Raw genomic sequence first — 17,477 nt, forward strand, 5'->3', positions numbered from 1 at the left:
CATAACCCAAATGGAAAATTAATGCTATATAAGGTGTAAAAAGGTAATAAATGTTCATTGTAAAATTGTATGTGTTCATTCTTAAATTGGGTCACACTTAGCAAACACATTTTTCTAATAATCAATTGTATAAATTTCAATGCAAGTTACATCTGTTCTCTATTTATGAAAATATACATAAAATTACACAAATAAAATCATGGAAAGAAATTTGCATGCTGGGTAAGAGCCGATCCTACATTTACAGGTACAAATAGGGTTATATACGTTTTTTTTGGTACCCGTCTTCTTTTCAGACATTTAAAGATTATGGTGTACATTGAGAAATTTGGAAAATAATGATTGTTGTATATAAATCTAAAAAAGAAAAAAAAAACAGCTAATAAAGGCAAAAAAGAGGCATTTTAATAGATCAGTTTAAGACATGAAACAAAATAACACATTCATCTTAAATACTATTACATAAAGCATGGCGAAGATAAGAAAGTTTGCTCCATAATTAGAAAAAAACTCAATACAACCTGCCAGGGTAACGATACCGTTTTACAATAAATACGGTCCATGCCGAGTGCTACGGGGCTAGAATGAGAAGTCTCTGGTCAGGGAGATGAGGGATGAGGGCGTACGCTACTTCCATCGTTACATATGTTCTGCAAGCCTTTTCCACAGTTTAGGGATTGTTTGGCTGTTCTGACTTCACACTTTTCAGAACAAAGAAAAAAATAAATAAAATAATGTGTACATTTGAAAATACAAATAGAAAGAAAGAAGTGTACAACAAAGGAAAATAAATGAAAGAGAAAAAAAAAAAAAAGTTACCATTTTGTGTCCATTTTCTCCACCACATTGTCCTTAGCTTTATCGTCATCTTTCACATCTGGAGAAACAGAAGTAGCAACATGTTTTTATCCGTTTTCCATTGAAAAGAAAGACGAAAGTACATACAGTGGCTATAACAAGTATCCACCACATTAGGCATTTTTAAAAAAAATTTTTCGAGCATGACAGGATTAAACAGATTTAGCAATTCTTAATCACTGATGAACACTAAAAAGACTATAAAAGAGATCTACATCTTTTTCCTAAAAACAAATAAAATCAGACAACATATATTTGATTACAAGTATATTCATTCCTAATGTTAAGATTACACCCAGCTAACCCGAAGTACGATCAGTTGACTTTTCAAATCATAAATTTTAAAGAGTACCAAACGGATTTCAAAATAAATACACATCCCTGCAAGAGGTCCTCGTTAGTGTATTTCCAAACAAGAGTTTCATCATGAAGCTCAAAGAACATTCAAACAGAATCCAAGAGGAGCTTATTAAAAAGCAGCAATCTGGGCTATGGATATAAGAACATTTGAAAATAAAACAAAACAATTACAATCCTGTATAGCAGGGTAGTGAAGACGACTCCTGGGTGGGGTATAAAAAAATATATATATTAAAACATTCATATAGCTCACATAGATAAACATTTATGACGACACCAACCGTGTCATGTATGTGTGGATAATTATCACATTGAACGTATATAGATACACATGATAAGTTCGTCCCTCTATTATCTTGTAGGGAAAATTATTTTGCAAAATAAAATATATGCTTGTACTCTTGTAACAATCTAATTAGCTCAGTAGCCATTCATCTTAACACAAGACATATCAGGTAACTCTGGTGTCAAAAGAAAATCATCAATTCAATGAAATAAAAGATAACAATACATCTATATATTGAGATATATCATCTCGAAAGCTCTGCACAATTAATACTTTTCTTAGTACATGCACAGTAGTGGCATTCAATAGCAGGGAATTCCGTGATCAACACTGCACGCACAGCTGTTATGAATACACACATTAAATCAGACAAATGTTTTAATCATTTCCAGGAATAGAGCAGGATACAAAACACATTCGGATCATGGTAAATATGCCATATATTGAGGGTATAGATTTTTATCTCCCTGCTGTGCTGATTTTAGTCTGGTATAGACTTCCCATGGAACCTGGTTCAATACTCCTTTATAGTAATTTGCTGGTTCAGTCGCATGTGACAGATGAACTAGCTCCTCATTATTAGCAAATTCCTAGATAATCAGAAAAGCTGTTGCTCTGTAGTAGGTATTGAGATCCCCAGTTTCATATTCAATCAGTATAGAAGATACATAATGTCTTATGATGCAAGGCAACGGTTGGTCAGCTATTGCAGGGTAGACAATAACAGAGAAATTAGTGTAAAGATTGCAGCACCTGTAACCCCAAGCCGCATCTGCTTTTAGGCAATGGTAATCGATTATGGGCCATATTCAACTAGTTCTGCACCCGCAATACTTTTTCACATGCCGCACTTTTCCGACTTCGCGTGTTTTAGCCACGGAAACGTAATGTGCGTGCCCCTGCAATTCGCCGTATTCAATTCCAAAGGACGCGAAAAGGCGTCCCGGCGAAACTCAAACAGGTGAAAAGTATTGTCAGAAATGGGGATATCAGCCTGATACCCCCCAAAAGATGCACTAACATTGTGGATCAGTATAGATGTCCCCGATTAGCCCCCCTGGAGCTATTTGGGGTACTTAAGTGCTTTCAATTGCCTCTATATAGCGTCTTTGTGGTGAAGAATAGCATTAAGCAGTTTTTTCTGGAGAAATTATGTAGTCCTGTCAAATTTGGGGTACTTGAAAATGGGTGCAAGCATGGTTTAAAATTGCTAAAGTGAAGTTTTAAGTGCCGCCAAAAACGCACCTTCAGCAAGCACGTGCAATAAAAAAATACACCTCCCCCATACTTGCAGACCCCCCAAAAGCTTATTTCACTAGTTTTTAAGTTTGTACCCCAACTTTGTACTTTTCACCACCTTTTTCATAATCATTTTTTGGGGGGTCCCCTAATTTTTTTTAGGATTTTTTTGACACAGTTATGCTTTGGGGGGCTGTCCCAAGGGTGCTGAGTGGTTTCCCGACGTGTGCGCCCCAATACCGCAATTCTGCACTTTTTTCACCACCTATTCATAGGCGAATCTTTTTTGCCTATTACATTGCATTTTCGCGTACGTGCAAAAAGGATGGAATTGAATATGTCGATACTTTTAAGACAGGCGAAAAGTCGCAATCAGCGATACTTTTTCACAGATCTTGGCTTTTCGCACCTAACAGAATACGGCCCTATGTTGGTTTATAAATACAATTTCAGAATGTATTTATGCAGTGCAGAATATCCAGGGCACATTAAGTGAAAACACTGAATGTGCCCTGGAACAATTGTAAATAAATTGAGAGAATATCTGAATCTCTCTAGAACAGGAATTTATTAAAATACGGACACCCATGAAAATAAATCTCTAGTTAAGGAGGCCACCAACTGGGGTTGATACAGTGTCTTAAAGCAGAGATGGGAGAAACAGTCAACGATAGAACAAAAGCATGAGCACTACAAATCTGTGCTTTTTCGGAGCATTGGAAAAAGACCATGACTGTTGAAGGAACTTGCATGCAAGCTTGTATAGAGCTTACAAGACAGCATGCGGGAAACCCATAGACACTGCAAGCTCTGACGCTTTAACCGTTATACACACACACAATGCTAAGCTTTACAGTATCTAAAGAGAAGCATGGTGGGCAGGTACACAATATTACAGGATGCTTTTTTCCTTCAGGAGCTGAAAACCCTTCACAATGCAAAGATAAATGGATGGAGTTAGATAGAAAATTATCTGAGGAAAACCTACTGCAGCCTGGAAGGGCGTTGTAGAAAATGATCTTCAAACAGGACAAAGAGCTGAAGTATACAAAAAGCTATATACAGTAATCTTTATTAAAAAAATACTGTTATACTGCCTCGATCTAACCTGATGAACTTAAATGTAAAAATATCGCTAAAGCTTTATGGTAATTAGAAACAAGAGCAGTACTGTGTTGTGTGGTAAGAATTCTGAAAACAAGAAAATACTGTAAAAAATGTGAAGTTGGCGTATAACCAACTCCTGATCAGATTATGTTTACTCTTCCAACATCCCTAGTTCATTGCTATCAGTGCATTTTAGATGTAAATTGAGGTCTGTACTATTTTACCAACAGAAAACGGGTTATCACCATTAAAGCAATTACTAAACAAGTTACTGCTTAGAAATCAGATTTCTCATGCAGTGAAGTCATTATTGGCGGTCATTGTGTCCCAGCTACACGTTACGGGATCGTGGTCCTAAACCAATATACAAAACTGCAAAAAGCTAGTTTTATTGCATATTTTGAAGCAAATATAACACCTTAAGATGGAGGTATAAATACTTGCACTGCCTGTCCCAGTATGGATTTTAACTACCCAAGTCCCCCACCACACACACACTGCACTCAGTTTAGGTAAACTGCAGCTCAGGAGGAGGATGGGGGAGAGAGGAAGGGGGGGGGGGGGGGATCGTCAGTGTGATTGTGCAGGAGACTTCTGTAATGGGATCCGGTCTAAGGATCGACAGTAAAAAGGTCGACAATGACAAGACAGACACCAGATGTTATACAGTCAATAGGTAGACAGGAACAAAAAGGTCGACATACTAAAGGTTGACATGTAAAAATGAGAAAAGGGGGACAAGGACCAGCGCCTGATAGTGTAATAACTAACAACCGCAAGATTTTGTATGGCGTAATATATATGCGTACTGTATGTTAAGCATATCACAACAATCTTTAGATCGCAGTCATAAAGTTCCACACAGGAGATGGCCTTCAGCTTCTATCCTTCTTCCCCAATGCAAGCAGGATACCACCGACCGGACTATTGCAACCTTATTAGAGCACAATAAATTGCCTCCATAGTGTGGTATGTTTAGTAAATAACCAAATTATTTACTTACACTCAAATAAAAAGGTAGCTTATTTTAGTAGTCCTCATGGTCTATGACTGTTGTGGTAAATCCAGGTAGGGTCAAAAGTTCATTCAAGGTTCATATGAGGTAGGTATCAATGATAAGTAAAAGTGATCAATCTGGTCCAACGCGTTTCACCATCTGTAGGCATCTTCAGGGGACGGACAGGCGAAACGCGATTGTATGATTTATCACTTCTACTTATCATTAATACCTACCTCATATGAACCTTGAATGAAGTTTTGACCATACCAGGATTTACACAAACAGGAATAGACCACGAGGACTACTAAGATAAGGTAAGTTATGTGATCTAACGTTTAAGGAGGGAGCAATACTTCCGAAATTGTGATATTTTCCCATGTGATTAAGGAAAGAGGCAGCGCCACAGTTCTACTATATTTTCTGTACCGACATGTAAGAATGTCGACATGTACCAATGGCCAGCAGGGTAAAAAGGTCGCCACAAAATTGCTCAACACTGTTTTTTTTTTTAAGGGTTAGACACTTACCCCAACAGTTAGAGTTAGGCACTAGAAGGGACGGTTAGGGTCAGGTACCTACTCCGACAGTTAGGCACCAGGAGGGTGGGTTAGGGTGAAGATTAGAGTTAGAAAGCAAAAAAAATTGTCGACCATTTTTGTGTCGACCTTCTTACATGCCTACCTTTAATGTGTCAACCTTTTGTCCCTGTCGACCAATTGACTGTCTAACATCTGGTGTCTATCTAGACATTGTTTAACTTTTTACTGTAGATCTTTCAATCGTCACCATTCTGTAACATCGGTTAAGTAGGATCCTTACATATAAATTACAGAAGATAAACTGGACACTCCAGTTGCTCATATAAAAGTTAGTCTCTTGTTTTATTCGGTAAAAAATGTTACTCTGACTCTGGTTTGCTTTTTTTTGCGCATTACATTTGGCTGGTGGCTGGGGAGTACCACTTATTTCACTATGCACTGCCTGTGGGTTTATGTGAAGAATCCCTTTAGGAATTCGATAAGTGTGAGGGGGCGGGCAACAGTTGTAACAGCGTGGAAGCACCACCAACGGCACCTCTCGTGGCCAAATCTAACGCAGATCTTGCCCCAAATGTTTGTACACAGCCCTACAGTGGTAGTGTAAGGGTTACATTTACTAAGATTCGTTTTTGCTCCATTTGTTGTTTTTCTGCGATTTGGGTGTGATTTTGCAAATCGAAGAACTACTAAAAGGCCAACGACTAAACACACCAATTTGGCACAATACACCAGCAGGTCAAACATCATATCACTTACATGGAATCAAATACAAATTTACTAAGAATTGATTTGTCAAATCGATCAAAATCATACAGAAATCGCAGCATAATGCACAAAATAAATAAACCTGCCTGTGAGCAGCGTGTTTGACCGGAGCACTGCACAGATCATGATCAGTGCAGGTTATAGTGTGTCAAAGTGTAAATAAAGAGTTAATTTTTTTTTTTGGTATCAGGTGTCCTCCAGTGTCCTTATGTTTATGAAAAACAAAGCACAGAGATAGGAGAGAAAGGGCTCCACCTAGTGGAGATGTTGTTCTGGAAAAAAACCCATCCAAGTAAGGAAGCACAAGGGATCCGAACTAATGGACTCAAAGGGAGCTGTCGACTGGATTTTCCAGGATGACGATAGATTAAAAAAAAAATCTATTCTCTATATGAAGATTTAGTGGAGGTCATCAAAATTTACCCAAATATGGAAGGCAAACTGCATTCTTCTGATCTATATGCACGTCTGGAACCTCCATTATGGTTACATTTCTGATTAAGTGGGCAAAACTTCTGTGGAAGAGGCGTCAAGCCTTTTACACTAGAGCTTGTGTCAATAGTAGTGGTAATTCTAGCACCCTGCACCTGTCACAACCTGTGCAGTTCCTCTTTCCTGCCTGGGTTGTTGCTCTCTGGTGGTTCTAGCACACTCAGAGGATGCAAAAGCAGACCAGAGTGTGCTAGAGGCAATAGAGCAGAAAGTGACACGCCAGGCATAGAAGAACTGCACGGGTTGGGACAGGTGCAGGGAGCTAGAATGAACACTAAATTGCAGAAAAACATGTTCTGTATGGATTCATCTCCCTAATCTGGGGCACTATAAAAGAGTTATCAGACTTATTTTTTGATTTTCACTGTATTTCCATAAACATGTCAGAAGGGATCATTCCCATCATGCTAGTTTACCAAATAAGAAATTCTAGAAAAAGTACCAAAGTTTATACTTTAAATTCTCACCTATTTCTTAAATTGAACACTAGGTACTTTAGTTTTATGGTTTTACACTATGTGGGACCAATTCAAGTAGCAGCAAGTTGGCCAAAACGTGGTTAACGAGCCGAGATGTCCGTGAAAGATGATGTTTTGCTTTGTCCCAAGATCTGAACTTGGCATGTAGATCCGAGCCAAAACCAAACTGCTCATCTCTACTTTAAAGTACCCCAAATACTCCAGACATTTATTTGCTGAAATACACGTGCATACAATTTAACTACTTTCTTTGCTTATGGCCACTAACAGCCTTCTACACTTGCTATCTTATTTGCCAATTTTTGGGGTTCAGGATGATCTCTCCACTCTTTCATGTATTCTACTTCATAAAAATGTCATGAAAATATCCCTCAAAATGTGCAAAATCTTAAACCACGAGCATGGGCACAGAACCCACAGCTAATTGAATCATTTATATTTTTTCTTATTATTATACCTGTGTCGAAGAGTTTCTCTTTATATCAATTTGCCTTTAGGGGTAACCGGATCCCCCCCTAACTCACCACTGACTGCCAAAAAATTGAGACAATTCTAATATTAAACTTGAAGGTGGGTCTCATCTTCTGCATTACTGGTCAATGGGCACATTTAATATGAACCACTGGAGACTATTAAGGGAGCAGCTGTCCTCTGCAGTGCTTACTGGCATTTCCTTGGAGGGACTGTATTAGCGGATTCCAAAATAAAATCATTCCACCTTGCCACTCCCCTAACTAAGTACTACGTCACCCCACAGCTCTACACCTGTCTTAAAGCTCTGCATTTTTTTTCAACCTTGCTACTTGCAGTGAGGAAGGAATTTGTATTGCTGTGAACCTCTGCTATGCTGTCCTTCTGTTTTAGACCCAGTTTTGTGTCTCTGGTAGGGAGGGCAAAATGACCTTTGTAGTAGGAGTTGAGTTAATTTAGGCAACAGATTGGCTTCTAGTTTGTTCAGCATCCACGGTACACATGTGGGTTTCACTTACTGATTTTACCATGATTGTAGTGTGGACCACGTCAGTACTTGTCAGTACTCTGAAGGCAATCCCTTACACACTGTTCCACAGGCAGCCCATCCAAATAATTTCCGTGCGTTTCTGAGACAGGTCTCTAAGGTCTGACACTAACCCTAGTTGTCCATTTGGGACCAAAGCTGTATTTTGTTGCTGGAAAACCGCCAAACCTGATGCTCCCACACACCAGTGTTTGGAATTGGAGAAAGCAGCAGTGGAATCTCTCATATCAGTTATGGGCATAATCCCTAAATGAGCAATAGAAGAGAAAGGGACTGGTGGAATCTGGGCTACTATAAGCAGATTTCCTATTTAGAAGAATGGTGACAAACAGCACCAATGGGATTCAAAGAGCTCTAGCTGCCACTAGTGGGAGATATAAAGCAAAATCTCCCAGTCGAGCTTTAGTGGAGCTAGTCAGGAGAGGGAGCCCCTCACTATGATAGTGTACACATGTGCTGGGAAACAGACTCTCTTAACTTATTATAATGTTAAAAGTGTGAACAAGGTCCAGGCTGATTCACATGCAAGATAAGAGACTTAAACTGGCTAAAGGAGCCCGATTATCCCCTGACATCATGTGTCTGTATCATTACTACTTTTCAGTGGTGTGTTACAGGTCTTTATAGACATTACAGAGCAATAAACACTACTACTTCTTACAGATAAACATTCAAGTATTCAACAGGTTACTAACTATATCAGTCTTATAGACCAACCTGATTTCTTGTCATCAGTTTCCTTTTTGTCTTCTTCAAGTCTTGCTTTTTTGGTTCCCTTCTTGTGATCCGCTACATTACGTCTTCCTCCTTCACCTTCATCCTCAGAGTCTGAAAACTCCTCCTCACAAGCTATGCGCTTATCAGAGGCACGTACTAGAATTTGAGATTAAATATAATAAAATAGAAAATAATGAAACAAACAGAAAACAGTGAAAAAACTGGACATGTACGAAGCCTACTAAAGAGGGGAGAAGCAAACAATCATTTTATAGAATGTAATTGGCAAATGATAGCTAGAAGCTACTTTGCAGCAGGCTTGACACAACCCCCTTAAATTTCTTATTATGTATTAACTCAGGGGTTCTCAAACTATTTTGCTCTGGGACCCCATCTGACAATAAAAATGATTATTGGACTCCAGCAAGTTACCGCAGGATGGCCACCACACACGTCTTCTCAGCAGACCAGGCATGTACAGCCATGGCCAAAAGTTTTGAGTAAAAGCATAAAGCATCCTAAGACCATTCATGTGTGGGGTTGCTTCTCAGCCAAGGGAGTGGGATCACTCACAATTTTGCCTAAGAACACAGCCAAGAACAAAGAATGGTAGCAATACATCCTCCAGTAGCAACTTCTCCCAACCATCCAAGAACAGTTTGGTGACGAACAATGCCTTTTCCAGCATGATGGAGCACCTTGCCATAAGGCAAAAGTGATAACTAAGTTGCTCGGGGAACAAAACATCAACATTTTGAGTCCATGGCCAGGAAAATCCCCAGACCTTAATCCCATTGAGAACTTGTGGTAAATCCTCAAGAGGCGGGTGGACAAACAAAAACCCACAAATTCTGACAAACTCCAAGCATTGATTAGGCAAGAATGGGCGGCCATCAGTCAGTATGTGGCCCAGAAGTTTATTTATTTATTAACAGTTTCTTATATAGCGCAGCATATTCCGTTGCGCTTTAAGTTGATTGACAGTATGCCAGGGTGAATTGAAGAGGTCTTGAAAAAGAAGGGTCAACACTGCAAATATTGACTCTTTGTATAAACTTAATGTAATTGACAATAAAAGCCTTTGACACTTATGATATGCTTGTAATTTTACTTCAGTATACCATAGTAACATATGACAAAAAGGTCTAAAAACACTGAAGCAGCAAACTTTGTGAAAACCAATACTTGTCTCATTCTCAAAACTTTTGGCCATGGCTGTACAGTAGTGCTCTGCAGAGGCACAAAATAGGTTAATGCAATCACTTCATTGTTTACACATTGAGGAAACAAGCTCCCTTCAAAAGCCCGTCCCTGTATGTGTTTTTTAAAGCATTCACGCAAATGTTAAGTTTATACTCCTGATAAGGATGTGGCGGAGGCAGAGCGAGACTGGGGATGGGTGGAGGATGAGAGACTGGGAAAACAGTGATACTAGGGAGGCAAAGGTAGGTAGAGAGTGACTAGGGAGATGCAGGGGGTGACAGTGGTAGGGAGGCAGAGGGAGACTATGGAGAAACAGGAATAGACTGGGGAGAGGCAGCAGGAGACTAGGGAGAGGCAAGGGGAGACTAGAGAGGGGAGTTCTGCTGCTGCTGTTTATTCCGCCTCCTCCACATCAATCATCACACATTCTGTGCCCCGACCACCCACGCCCCCTTTTCCCCCCAGGCTGCACTTATAACAACTTTTTTACAGACTCTGTGTCCTGCTCACTGGCAGCTGGCACTCTGAGTCTGACCGCAATCCGCTGCTTCCTGCCTTTAGCTCAGCTCCTACTGCTAAGCCTGCTGCTGGGCATTACAGGAGAGGGTGAGCGCTGGGGGTAGGGGCAGGGCTGCATGACGACTACTCTGATAGTACCTAGGGCCTGATTCAGAGTTGGGAATAGAGTAAGAAATAGTTACTTGCTATGTCCCTGGACAAACCATGTTGCACTGCGAGGGGTAAATACCGGCCGTTTTTGCATGTGGGGTAAATACCGGCTGCTTTTGCATGTGGGGTAAATACCGGCTGCTTTTGCATGTGGGGCAAATACCGGCTGCTTTTGCATGTGGGGCAAATACCGGCTGCTTTTGCATGTGGGGCAAATACCGGCTGCTTTCGCATGTAACCCACAAATGCTGGACAGCTTTAGTTTTACACTGCAGCTTAGATTTCAGGTTGGACACACCTCTCTCCCAAATCTAAATCTCTCTCAACATATTAAATCTGGCCCACCTGCAGTGCAGCATGGTTTTACCAAGATGTTCAGTTACTTGCTTTTTCTTACTCTATTCCCAACTCTGAATCAGGCACGTAGTACGCTAATCAGAAACTAAGATACAAGATTGAAGAAAAAGTAGCACAATACAGGGAAAAGTAGCAAAGTTGAGGAAAAAGTACGCAAGGCAAGTCAGATACAAGTGACCATCACCATGCATAATTATGCTTAATCTGCGCATTTATACTAATTCCTTTGCAACAAAAAGCTAGTACACTATTTGTGAACTTACTCAGCAAGGATCTCTGATGCGATCACGGCTGCAATTGCACACGCATGTCTGCTGCGAAAGTATGTCACTGCATGCAATCGCAAAGCGCTCGCACGGCCTACATGCAGACACCCACTTCCCTTCTCACATCTATAATACCTTGCAAACCTCCTCAAACATCGAGTACCATCGACCCCTCACGCAGAATTACAGCAGCCCTGACCTTACCTTTAAATTGCTAACCATGTTGCACGCATTGAGTACTCGTATGCAATCGCAGAGGCTAATTTATGCACGCCCATACAACGGCGTTCAAAAAGACAGACACGCCTGCATTTCTCCGACAACACCCCCATGACCACTCCCAAATCGCTCACTGCCTGTCAATCATTCTGCAATGGCTCCATGTGGTCTCCGCGATCGCAGTGGTGCCTTTGCGCAGTGCATTGGATGCAAATGCGCAGTACGCAACAATCGGCTGTCTGCGTATGCTTTAGCGATCCTTGCTGAATGAGGCCCTAAGACGCACAATCAAAAAGTAGCAACATTTAGGAAATCATATGCATCATGGGAATAGCGCTAGCACCATATGGCGCAAAAGGGATAAGTGTATGAGTATACATCTGTACTCTTAGAGGACAGAATCAATGTTCTGAAAAGAAATATTGTCTCTCTATACAGTACACCAATCTAATATAACAGATGTCGTTAGGGCTGCTGATGACTTGTAATGAAGCTCCTGTGCAAACACATTAATTCCGTGCCAATGTTAATTGAAATATCTTGAGTCATCAAGTCTCATGTCCTAATTCTGTGAGGCACAATGCTGCTTTATACATTTACATGTATCTAATATTCAACACAAATCATTTAAGTCTGTTTATATAAAGAGGAAGAGATGTGGGAAAATTCACACATACACACATACAAGCTTGCTGTTCTCTATGTAATGTACACTGTTTTACACCTATAACTTACTAGAAATGCGTTTATCTGGGTCTTCGCCTTCTTCATCCCCACTGTCCTCTTGAATGGCATCCTCTGGTATAGGCTGCATCTGCACTCCAGGAGCATGTGGCAACATACGGAGATTCTCAAATAAACGTTGCCTAAGAAAAAAAATTATTTACATAGTAAAAGAATCAGCTATATACAAACATATTAAATGTCAGTTGCTAATTAAAACTGAAGCTACAGTAGTTGAATTGTCTTAAATGAGGTCTGTTTACCAGGTAAGACTTCATGCAAAACAACATGAAATGCCCTCTCAAAAAGGATTACAGGGCTCATTGCTACTTGACCTAGTAATAAATATGGTGGAAGATGTTTTATTTGTTTTACAAACACAAAAACATATGGGGGGAGATTTCTCATTATTGGAAAGATAAAGCACCAACCAAATCAGATTCAAAGTGCTCGATCCACATAGATGCGAAATACTCACACCCACGAGTAAGTGCGGCTATATGCCATTCCTCCGGACTCTCACATTTCTGTTCGCAGCCCCATAAGGATGCAAGCAAAAATGTGCGAGAGAGGGGAGATCGGGCCACGAGGGGGGCGAATTACTGTGCCGTTTTTTCTATGCTTTTGCAAAGGAAATTCGCCCTCTCTGCACCTAAATGGATCAAGCCCTGTCAGTTTACAGGCTGTGCTAAAAAATGACAGTTAGAAGCGGCTTGATTGGTACTTTATCTCTCCCAAGTTTTGATAAATCTCCCCTCATAGTGATAAAACTCTCATCCCTGTCCTGCTGTAGGTAAAATCTCATTGAAAATGGCCCCAGACAACATCCATTAATACAGATCTCAGGAAATTATTCACTCCTATCTAATTACATACTGTACATTGTTTTGTTAACTTTGTGATGGTTTTAGATATTCCCTTTATTTAATATTTGAAACATCAAGAAGCCATCTGAAATTAATATTGAAGTACCAACTGTAGAGCACTATATATTCTAATAAGTAGAAAACCAAAAACTAACAAGATGAAGTTTATTGCCAATACAAACTAAAGCATTCTGTGCCTAAACACTTGTGAAGAAAAGACTAAGAAGAAATTAAATTACCATTAAAAGACATGTTAGCAAACACTGAAAAGAAACCAATATTAAACGCCTTACTTTATTTTCTCCATGTATTCCGGCGTATTTTGATTGGTCATATTTGAAGGACTAATATGTAATTTAAAATCTGGACCAAAATATTCAAAGTAATCATTGTATGGAAGCTCTGGGGAGAAACAGAAAAACTGCATGTTACAAAACATAATACTAGTAAAGAATAATATAATTATTTATTCATAGAATGAAAGAATACCAAACATACTACATAAGAATATTAGAAAAAGAGAACATTTTATTATTACGCTGCATTTTCTGCAGGGCACATCTGTCATTAGGGTAACACAAAACACCTGGGGGTAGGAGCGTATTGTCAAAGTCACTAATCATCGGCAGCATTAACCAATGAATTTAAAATGGCAATAGGAATAAATGCTAAACCAGGCTTGTTTAGCATTTATTTCTAGTGCAGCTTTAAAATTATCTATCAAAGACAAACCGCTCCAAAGGCAACCTACCCCATGGGCTGTAGGTAAATACGCCATTTTATTTGTTTTTATGCATATAGAAATTGTGAAAAACCTATGTTATTTCCAAAAAAGCACCTACACCATGCTGAATTTTAACGTAGCAAGCGTCACAGTAAGGGAACCATAATACTGAAGAGAGAAAGAAAAAAAAATAAAAGTCCAGAAATTTATAAGCCGAAAAATTGATTTATTAAAGGATAATGAAAGCAATAGCTTCCATTAAACATGGCACAGGCAGAAAATGTCATGCACACTTACTAAACTTACCATTAGGAATTTCACAATCCAGTGCAACAGCAGTCTCATATGTCCAGCAGCGAGCAACATTGCGGATAGTATATCCACCTCCACCAAGCATCAGTAGAGGCAAATTAAAGGTCTTTACAACTTCAACACACTTTGCATGACCTGTGAAGAACATGGTTAGAATACCACATGTGCTAGGGCCGATAAACATAATATATAGCACTGAACGATACAAGAACCATGTTGTAACTACAGGGAGCCAAAACACTGGGAAACTCCTGTAGGGGCTTTGGGCCTGATTCAGAGGCGCTCGCTCTGAATCAGGGCGGTTTTTTTTTGGTTTCGGCCTCCAGGCCGCTCGCAAAGCTGTGGGTGACCACCCACAGCTAGTGCGAGCGGCCTGGCAATGGTCGCGATTATCGCGACCATCGCCAGGCCCTTTATCTGCTGTAGCAAAATTATGTAAACAGAGCAGGTTCATTATACTTTAGCATCTAATATTTAAGGTTCAAAAAATATAAATATGGTGGAAGATGTTTTATTTGTTTTTGATGAAACAATTGAAAACCTTTATTTTACGTACATTCACTGCATACTGCACCCTATGTAAACAAGAAGGTACAGACAGTGGTTTTGGGGATCAGAGGCATTTCTTCCTATTCAGGCCATTTATGTGTCCAGCACTGTGATGTTGGTCTGTTCTTTTTAGAGTGCTCTTTCAAAAGGACCAGCCAAATGTACGGACGCCGGAAGACAGGCAGCAGTGAGGATCCCAACAAGGGATTTCTGGGCCTGATTCAGAGCCGGACGCTCTGAACGAGCGCCCGCTCTGAATCAGGGCGTGTTTTTTTAAATTGCGAATTGGCCTTTTGGACGCTCGCATAGCTGTGGGTTACCACCCACAGCTTATGCGAGCGTCCATGATGATGGTCGCGAAGGTCAAGACCATCGCGACCATCGGGCTTGTGACGAGACCCTTGCGGTAGGGTCTCGTTTCCGCAAGCCCTGGAGTGATTTTGGCTCTATCAGAGCCAAAATCACTCCTACTGACATCACTAGTGATGTCAGTGGGGCCGGACCCAGACGGTAGGCGTTCCCATGGGAACGCCTCCGTCTGGGCAGCAACGCCCCTGGCACGCCCACCAAAGGGGGCTTGCTGTCACTCACCATCGACAGCACGCCCCCTTTGGTGCAAGACCTGTAGCGACGGCTTACCCGTCGCTCGCGCATGACGGAGCTCCCTCCGTCGTGCGCACGCGCACTTGGGCACCATCGACCCGCTTGCGAGCATACAGCGCTCGCGAGCGGGTCTTAATGAGACCCTCTTTAAGTAGAACTAACCCTGCCCCCAACCCTCCCTTAGGGGTGCCTAACCCTAACCTCCCCCCTATTGCCTAACCCTTATTCCCCCCTAAGTGCCTAAACCTAACCCCCTTCCCGTCCCCGCAGCCTAAACTTAAGTCTCCCGCCTAATCCTAACACTCCCAGAGGGATGACTAACCCTAAGTCCCCCCCGGGAGCCCCTAACCTAACCCTCCAACCCCGCGGCTGGCCGCGTCCACCACCCGGTTTACCTTCGTTCGGTATGCCGGGCGTCGGGCTCCCGGCGTAGGGATAATGACAGGCGTCGGGATTTCGCCGCCTATCATTAGACTCCTGCCGGGATTAGACAGTGGGGAAGCCGTCGGTCGGCATTTCGACAGTCGGCTTCCTGACTGCATCTCAAATGTACAGACATTAACTAAGAGTGCAAGTCTCATTTACCTTTCACTGTCAAATTGAAACAGCCAAGACGGTCTCCAGACAATGAATCAGCGCCACACTGTAAGACCACAGCGCTGGGCTGGTACATTTCCATCACTTTTGAAATTATCTGTTGAAAGAAATGTGTAACAATATTGGCCTGGTCAATATACCAAACAGATAATTAATAGGACCTGTCAGGGCTCCGGAATAAATACCAAGAAACCAAGGAGCACATTCTACTCACTGGTTTAAATATTTGTCCATACGATTCGTCATCAATACCATCCCTCATTGGAAAATTGACAGCATAGTACTTGCCTTTTCCTGCACCAATATCCTTGAAAATATAAAGGGAACATACTGATATTATGACCAATAATTTATTTATATATACACACACAGACAAATATATGCCCTTCTACTCCACAGGAGGTTTTTGTTCCCTCAGTGAGCTCGCCCCACACACACCCACCCACACCCACACCCACACGTCAAAATACTGAAGGCCGGGATGCAGTCTGTTGAAATTCCGGCATCAGAATCCTGGCCCAGGACTAAAGATAGGCGGCTAAATCCTGAAGCCAGCCTACACACTGACGCCGGAATCCCGACAGACGGCATCCTGTTCAAAGGTAAGCGGGGTGCCCTTAGCGGTTAACCATGGGGGTTAGGCTTTGAGGGGGGTTAGGCACTAAGGGGGACTGTTAGGTTTAGGCACCAAGGGGGGAGGGTTAGGCTTAGGCTTAGGGTGCGGGGTAGGGAGGGTTAGAGTGCAAGAAGGGAGGGTTAGGAAGAGAAGGGGGGAGGGTTAGTATACTTAGAGATTCAGAGCATCAGGATGCCGCTGTTGGCATTTTGACAGCAGGCATCCAGACTGCATGGATATCATACCCAACCCCACACATACATACATACTGTACATAATGAGAGATATGGTAAGAACTTACCCTTGTTATCTCTCTTTCTTCGAAGTCCATAGGGTTGACCTTGGGGTATAGGTTGGGAACCAAATCCGGGCATCACGCAGTTAAAGCTTTCAGCTCCCAGGATGCACCTCAGTTTGTAAGTAGCCAAAGAACGGAGGAGGAAAGAAAGAGAGAAGACTGGAACACTCAAGAACCATACTCACAGAGAAGGAGACGGGAAACCGGTAACCAGTAACACAGCCCATATGAAGCCAGGTGCGTCAGAGCGAGTGCCCTGTGGACCCTATGGACTTTGAAAAAAAAGAGATAACAAGGGCAAGTTCTTACCATATCTCAATTTCTACTTCAGGGTCCATAGGTTTGAACTTGGGGATGTCCCAAAGCAGTCCTTATAAGGGTGGGGACGCTCCTGTGAAGAGAGGAGAATCCGTTGACCAAAGAAAGTATCCTGAGAGGCAAAGGAATCCAATGCATAGAACCTTCAGAAAGGTTTGGACAGAACACCACATGGCCACCTTGCAAAGCAGAGCAGCCGAGGCGCCACAGCAAGCCGCCCACAGCCTGAGTAAAATAAGCATCAACAGAAACAGAAAGGCCTTCCTATTTGTAGGCCCCTGAGATAGTCATAGGAAG

General features: G+C 41.5%; 1 protein-coding gene across 1 annotated transcript in view; it reads right to left on the minus strand.

The window, feature by feature from the left end:
• Positions 1-383: 383 nt before the first annotated feature.
• The window catches only part of HDAC2 (histone deacetylase 2), a 60,877-nt gene continuing 43,783 nt past the window's right edge, over positions 384-17,477 (minus strand). The window contains exons 7-14 of the mRNA XM_088460495.1: positions 16,163-16,255; positions 15,937-16,045; positions 14,194-14,334; positions 13,457-13,565; positions 12,310-12,440; positions 8,861-9,016; positions 820-877; positions 384-701 (exon numbers count right to left, since the gene is read on the minus strand). Of these exons, the coding sequence (XP_088316621.1) occupies positions 671-701; positions 820-877; positions 8,861-9,016; positions 12,310-12,440; positions 13,457-13,565; positions 14,194-14,334; positions 15,937-16,045; positions 16,163-16,255 (828 nt within the window). The 3' untranslated portion in view covers positions 384-670. The remainder of the gene's footprint in view (positions 702-819; positions 878-8,860; positions 9,017-12,309; positions 12,441-13,456; positions 13,566-14,193; positions 14,335-15,936; positions 16,046-16,162; positions 16,256-17,477) is intronic.

This window comes from Taudactylus pleione, unplaced genomic scaffold, assembly GCF_031769625.1.
Source record: "Taudactylus pleione unplaced genomic scaffold, aTauple2 ptg000046l, whole genome shotgun sequence".
Taxonomy (NCBI): Eukaryota; Metazoa; Chordata; class Amphibia; order Anura; family Myobatrachidae; genus Taudactylus; species Taudactylus pleione.